The 7,743-nt window shown below is 38.8% G+C and overlaps 1 protein-coding gene across 1 annotated transcript in view; it reads right to left on the reverse strand.

Moving 5' to 3' along the window:
• Positions 1–508: 508 nt before the first annotated feature.
• The window catches only part of Cyyr1 (cysteine/tyrosine-rich 1), a 71,049-nt gene continuing 63,814 nt past the window's right edge, over positions 509–7,743 (reverse strand). The window contains exon 4 of the mRNA XM_013031025.1: positions 509–1,471. Coding sequence (XP_012886479.1) covers positions 1,338–1,471 — 134 coding nt within the window. The 3' untranslated portion in view covers positions 509–1,337. The remainder of the gene's footprint in view (positions 1,472–7,743) is intronic.

A 7,743-nucleotide genomic window follows, 5' to 3' on the forward strand; every position in this document is an offset into this window, starting at 1 on the left:
TAATATAGGCAGGGGAGGGGGGAGTGTAGTTGTGGAGGTGGGAGGGAAGGGATGGTAGGGGAAAAACAAAGGAGGAGGCAACAATGCTTGATAAGGAATGTACTCATTACCTTGCTCATGTAACTGTAACCCCTCTGTACAGTATTTTCACAATAAAAAACATAAAAAAAGATGCAGGGCACTGACATCAAATATAGTGAAAACAGGGGTTATACCGTGGGGGAAGAACATAGTCCTTTTATGTTCACAACTTGGATTATTGTGTGATACAAGAGGCATACATTTTAGCCTGTCTCAGTTTCTGTCAGGTCATCCTCACTGACATTAATCATATCAAACTTTTGATTTAAAGGAGAGAGGTGTGATTCTTCCTTTCACCTGAACACTTAGAACCACTGTAGCGTTATTAACTGGCCAAGTATCAATATTGCTGTATGTCAGGGAATAGAGAGACCAAAGGAGGAGGGAGGGGGATAGAAGACAACTTGTCAGAAACGTGGTCAGAATGCACACATTTATCAGTCTATTAAGCTTATTATGTTATATGGGCCTGGCTCATGGCAACCCAAAGCAAACACAAAAGTAATTGTACAAAAACAAATCACACCACCAGCAGATCAGTATAACAGATATAATAACAATGTGAATGTTTACAAATATTGTAAGTATTCCTAAACTGTGAAACAAAGACACGAAGTTAGCATACGCTGTTATAAAAATGGCACAGATTGACTTGCTCAACAAAGGATTGCCACAGTCAGCTTGTAAAAAATAATGAAATATCTGAAAAGTGCAATAACGCGAAGTGTAATAAATGAGGTATGCCTTTACTAAAACCTAAACTCCCCAGTGACCTCCACCCTGGTGCTCCAGCACAGTGCCCGGCACACAGCATGCTATGAGGAACTCAGGATACACCTCTGGGTGACTGAAATAATGAACAGTTCTAGGTCTGACTTTTAAAGCTACAGAAAATAAAGCTTCTTCCTTATATGGGACAGGATATGCTTGTGTTCCTCTTCTGTCTTCTCTTTTCCACGATCAATTCTTCAACTCCTCCTTAAACAACAGGCTAATCAGATGTTCTGTCAATTTCATTCTTCTTCCCTGAATATACTTAAGTAGATCAATTGATCTTTCAAGGTGTAATTCCATAGAACCAGACAGAGTGTCAGCTCTGAGCAGAGTGGGAACGCAGCATTTTAGAACATGGGCATTCCATCTGAGTTGCGATCTGACCCCCTGAAGTATTCCTTAGGGCAAGCATTTTCTGCCTGATTCCGAGGTGAGCCATTTTCTTCCAGGCAAGACCACTGATTAACACTGTTCCGGGGGGATTATTTTCTTGCATTTCCAGGATAAGGAGGGGGTGGAGAACGCTGTACAGAAGCCGCTGGCATCGGGGAATATGGAGGAGGCAAGTCTGCATGGTATTCCATCTCATGGTCATAAGTATAGGGGGGTGGAGCCCCTGGGGGAAAAAAGAGGAGAAAAACAATTAGCCATTTAGCAAATACCTGTGCACCTGCTGCATTTGCACCACTAATCTAACTAAATACTTCAGAAAGTTGTATAGTATTTCTCTGCAAAAATATTATTTTTTTCAGGTCTAGGGCATGGGTACATGAAGGGACAAGCTCTCTGAATGGTGATGGAAAGTGACTTAGGTGGTTCCAAATTACTGACTTTGAGAAAGTCTGTAGGACATATGAAGAGGAAGGGGAAGATAGAAAAGAAGTTGAAGAATAATTCAAGTTGGGCCAAAAGTATAGCATTAGAAGAGGTCCTTTGTTTCAGCACAAGATACAAAGAAAGGAGATAGATGGGAACGTGAGATCAGTTCACTGCCTTGGTAAGCTTGGAAAGCATATATCAAGTATGTGTTGTGGAGTTATCAGAAGCTTTCTTTGACTATGTCAGTGAACGCACTTGCTGAAGATTGCTCTCTCAGCAATATAAATAGGAGGCTAAAGAAAAGGTAAGATGATGCAGAAGCATACCTGAGGGACCCCAGACTGTCATGACAGTAAGAAAAAACCGTTCATAAGAGCCAAGATTGGCAGAGCTCATAGGCAAGACTGAGTGCCTGGCAGGAGGGATAAGAGAGTGAAAGAGACGCCAATAACTCACAGGATGATGGAGCCATTACAGACATAAGAAGAGAAACAAAGGAAACAAGTAGAGGTAGGGTTGAAGATGAATTCCACGTTCTAAATCTTATTTGAAAGTTTGGATTAACTGTCACTGTAATACCTGTCAGCATATTAAAAATTACATTTAGTACACCTTTGAATGATTAGGTATGGATAGCTATTATGTAGTGATTTCGGTTCTCTCTCCAGGGTTGGAAAACAGGGGGTTCTGGAGCAGAAATCTGCCCATATCTTGAAGAACTAATCATTCTGCAACATTTGGATAGTAAGTCTGAAGATGCTCTAGAAGTTGAAGCAGCATCCCAAGTCTGTTAGGAAATGCATGTGTCTTAGTTTTTCCTGTAAATGTAGTCCAAATCTCAAGACATGTGTGATGATCCAAATAAACGGCCAACCTTTCAATAGTAGAGTGGCAGAAAAAAGAATGAAGTTTCAACAAACTTTACTAAGTGTCTTCTAAGCATTGATAGCATTCTAATTCATGGTTACATACAAACACCAGGCCTCAACAGATTGGCAGAAACAGATGCTTGCTTTCTCAATCTCTTTACCAAGAGCCTCTCTTTACCAAGAGCCTCTCTTTACCAAGAGCCTGATGATTGGTATCATTTACTGGCACCAATGGAAGAAGTGAGAATAAAGAATTGTCTCATCTGAGAAAAGAGGATAGAGGAGCCACAGAACTGAGTCGGATGCAGTGCTCTTTCACTAAGTCCTTAGAGAACCAAGTGGACTAAGTGCTTCAGTAGAGGTCCCAGCTCTGTGTGGAAATCAGCCCGGATGATCATAGCTTCTCTACTGCCCCTTTAGACGTGGGTCTACTCAAAGCTCTACTTTGTATAAAAAAATGAAATGAAATGACTCTAACCATTTCTTCTGAATTTTATATCCATTCCTCAGTGGCAGTGATCTAAGAGAATGATGGAAGAGATTTACAACACTTCAACCAGTCAAAGCAAGCAAGTAAGGCAACCTCCATGTTGAACAGGAAGGTCCAATGATGTCCACGGTGCTATAAGAAACTGATTCTTCAATGCTTTATGTTCAGGCTTCACATCAGTTCCTGCGGTGGGGCACACGCGCGCTGATTCTGAAGGTTGTCTTGCATTGGTCCCTGTCATGAACCTGTCCTGTGTATTTATTCATCTGAAGCAAAGAGTTTTCTCTCTGCCTTCTGTATACAAATGGTACTGGAGAATGTTTCAATGAGAAATGTTTCCTCCCAACTCATATAATTGACATGAAAAATCTCAGACATGAAACTGCTCTATTATATAGCATTTGAATTTTGATAAAGAGATAATGATGCTAAAGAGTGAAATTTTTAGGACTATTTCGTGGCACATTAAAAAAATAATAACACTCACTGGGAGCTATTTGGAAATGATACTTAGATAATGGTGGATTATATTATCTTTCTTGCTGAGAATATACTTTCCTTAGGAAGTAAACTTTTTGCAATACCAATTTTAGAATTCCTAATTAATCCAAAGAGATTTTGTTATTTTTTATAGGTCAAATAATCTCTGAAATATGTGTGGGTGCAGCTGGAGACATGGGGCCCTTGAAACTCTGGCATAACCAATATTATAATTATCTGATATAAGGAGTGCAAATAGGCCATTTCCCCACAATGCTTCATATAGTTTGTCTACAATGTTAACATTTGAAGCTGGACTTGGTGGGATATGTCTGTAATTCTCCTGCTTAGGAGGCTGAGGTAGGATAATCTGGTTTGGAAGACAGAGCCAGTTCTAGTTCCTCGTTTTCACAGTAGGACTTTGTCTCAAAATAAAATGAGGGATGATACCCAATTCAGAGAATAAATTTAAAGTTGTCAACCTGTTTAGGGCAATCTCTAAGGAAGGTGCAGGGTATCACTGAAACTGTTAAGCATTACCAAAATATAAAAACCTGCAGCTCTTTTAATACACATATACCTCATGATCAAGTATATTCTTTCTAATTCTTGTTGATATTTGTGGTCTTTCTTGTCTAAGTAAGTTTGAAACTTCCTGAAGGAGAGTCTGAAGACAGTGTGATAATTTCACTACCATCTGCTCAAGACCAAACCACAGACTTTCCAATAGGCTGAACCAAACACAGAAATAAGTCAGAGTGCTCTAGATTTCAACCTCTTTCATCTGGAAATAGTTGGGTTATGATTTAGAATCTCTTCCCAGCCAATCTATTTTAGAAAACAACTTTCTTTGGAATTCCCAATTAAAAGTCAAAATGAACAAACAAAAAAGAAACCTTCTTCAGTCTTAGAGGAGTAAGGGCTGTCTTTAAATACTATTTCTATTAATCTCTACATCTATCCCATTCTTCAGTTAACAAGAATGTTCGTCAGCTTAGATATTTTGTTGTGCTAAGATTTAGACTCTAAGCTTCCAGACCGCACATTTCATATCTGAAGTTGTCTTAACTCAGAGTAACATACTCACAGGGGAATGATTATCCCTTTGTCCCTATTGAGTATTATTTATTTTGGTTTTCCAGTTGAGACATGGTCTGGTTTCTCCACTGTATTGTTACTCAATTTCCCCTTTTGTAGCTACTTGATGATTTGCAAATATTAGGGTCATCAGCCATCCCCTCCCTTTTTAGTGATTTAACCCAAATTTTCTAAGGGTATTAGATTGATGATTTCCCCCAACTTTTCAACTCTTATGTATCCTTCAGCATTCTAACATTCTTCCATTAGCAAATATCCCATCCCCTTTCTGTCTGTCTGTCAGCCATTCTGTCTTTCTCCTCTCTCTCTCTCTCTCTCTCTCTAGGAACTAAAAAAAGACATCCTTCTTATTTCAGTTGTCTTGATGGTATCGAAAAGCCTTATTTTCTTTTTGTTGGTCTTTGCCAAGACTTTTGTCACGGATTTAGTATACTATTTTTCCTCTAGCTTTGGAGTTGTCAGCTGACCCTGTTTTCAAATCAGGGTTAATATGGTTATTTCATTTGTTTACATAGAAGTTCCAGAAAATATTATAGATGTGCAACTTGACACGTAATTCCCATTTTTACTGACCATTTTACTAATAATCGTAATTTGAAAAGATACCCATTCAATCTAACCAACACCACAAGAAGAGGTTACTTCTGAAAGGTCACTGCCTCACAAGGGTGGAATGAGAAGCACAATGACATTCAGTTCTCTGCAGAGCACAGCAATAAGCCCTGCAGACTCCCACTGAGCCCTGCCCCCTCGTGAGAAGATAAGCCACATTCTCCTTTCTGTGGCTTTAGACTGTGGAAGTACATAATACAGTGAGTTGGGTTGTTATCTCAATTTTCACAAGGTTAATTAATTAGTGCCAGTAACTGTCTTTGTATTTCCACAGATGAAGGGTTTTCAAAAGCAGTCAATACCATTATGTGTCATTTCCTGATCCTTCAAGTGAAAGCTTAATTACTGACTTTGAGCAGGAAATGGGAAGTAATCAAGGACATTACCTTTTTCTAGACTTAGTTTTTAAAATTTTATTTTATTTTTGCAGCCAAAAAATGTTTCCAGAATAAGGCTCCTAATGTTTATTGCAGTATTCCATTTCCAGAACAGTACATTTACTACAAAAGCATCACGTTGTGTGTTCTCTCTGTAGAAATAATGACACTATGAAGCCTGAAAAATAAATATGTTTCTAGGCATGAAAAAGCAACCTCAAACTTCAGATAACACATGACCTTGCATTTAATTAGAGATAGAATGTATTCTCTACTCTCGTTTTCTATTTGTTGTTTTCCTTATATCTTCATCTTAATATCTTCATACCAACTACAACAATATTCTTAGCAAATTACAAACATTTAACTTTTCTTGGCAGTACTGATATTTGAACTTAGGGCTTTGGACTTAGGAAAAAGCTCTCTCATTTAAGCCATGCTCTAGCCCTTTCTTTCTAGCTTATTTTGAGAGAAAGTCTTGTTCTTTGCCTTGGATAGCCTAGATGTTGAACTTCCTGCATATATACATATATATAGACACACACACATATGTGTGTGTGTGTGTGTGTGTGTCTATATATATATATGTTTACCAGTTTGCCAACTTGCCAAGCTTTTTCTGCTGAAAAGGAGATGGGCCTCACAAGTGTTTTTCTTTTTCTTTTCTGGAGAGAAAAATGGTGCATTTTATTTCTTTGTTGGTTCAATAAGTGTACATTTGATGGTGGCATGAACTAATTGAATAGTTATCATGTAATAACATTTTAATTTTCTGTAATAATGTAGTGACTCTGTAGTAATTTCTTAAAAAACAATGGCAATTACATGGTCATAGGATAATGGTTCTGTTTGTTTTTTTCCCAACTTCTATACAATTAACAGTGCATCAACTGCAAAATTCCCTATTTCTGAATGAATGCATACACTTGCCTAAAAGCTTCCTTCCTTGATTTTGTGACCATAACTTCCTTTCTCTATTTAATCTCCTATAAACTTTTTTTTCTTAGGCTAGATTGGAACCATGATAGTTCTGATCTCTGCTTCCCAAGTAGCTAAGTGTGCAGACACAAATCATTTAATTTGTCAGATTTGCAAAGTGGATATGCTGTTTGCATAGTGGATAGAAGGCATGGATTAGTAGGTGAAACCTATGACCAACCATGTAGTTATTGAAAAGTCAGGTCTCAACATGATTTGTGTGCTTCATTCATCGGGAAAGTTTGCTAAGTACCAATCTATGACAAGTCTTACCTGCTCAAAACAGAGAAATGAATGAAACACACCAAGATCTCTAATATGGAGCTAATGTTTTAGTAGGAGATGGGAAGTCAACAGCTAACATCATGGTACAGTAATATTCAAATCTATGGTCTCTTCCAAGATTATAAACACCCTGAAAATAAATGGGGTGTCATAAGGATGACCAGGGTAAGGGAAAGAGAAGGGACTCATTATAGACTTAAATCAGAGATTTAGGCAGGCTTCATTTGCACGAAGTGTGATAGACCCACATTGGCAAAGGGAACGAGGCTGAAGAAGCCAAGAGGGGGTGCTGGAAGTGGAGTCAGGATGTAATGTCAGTAAAGGACAGTATGGCTCCCCCTAGAGAAGTCACAGCCTCCTCTCCTCACTGAGAGAAGTAGTCAGCGGCTGACTGTATTCTGGAGGTAGAGCTGGGAAATTTTCCTGAGGAAATTTCTTGGAAGAAATGAGAGTAATCAAAGATGACTCCAGGTTTTTGGCCTGAGTAACAGGAAGATGGAGATGCTCTCAACCAAAATGTGAAAGGTTACAGAAGGGGAGATAGAAAAATATCTGAAAACACATTAAAACTGGTATATTTCATAGATACCAAGAGGACAAGTGTCCTAGACACAGATATACCTGAATGTGGGAAGGCAGGCTTAGAATAGAGCTATGTGACTCTGGGAAGCATTAGAATATAAATGGGACTGATTATTGTGAATCCAAATGATATAAGTAAAGCAGGGTGGTGTGTGGAGGGCGTAAGACTGAGATCTGACGTACTACAACATGAAGACAGTGGAGGAGAAGGAGACGTGACCCAACAGGACTGGAGAAGGAGACGTGACCCAACAGGACTGGAGAAGGAGACGTGACCCAACAGGACTGGAGAAGGAGA

This window comes from Dipodomys ordii, unplaced genomic scaffold, assembly GCF_000151885.1.
Source record: "Dipodomys ordii isolate 6190 unplaced genomic scaffold, Dord_2.0 Scaffold136, whole genome shotgun sequence".
NCBI lineage: Eukaryota > Metazoa > Chordata > Mammalia > Rodentia > Heteromyidae > Dipodomys > Dipodomys ordii.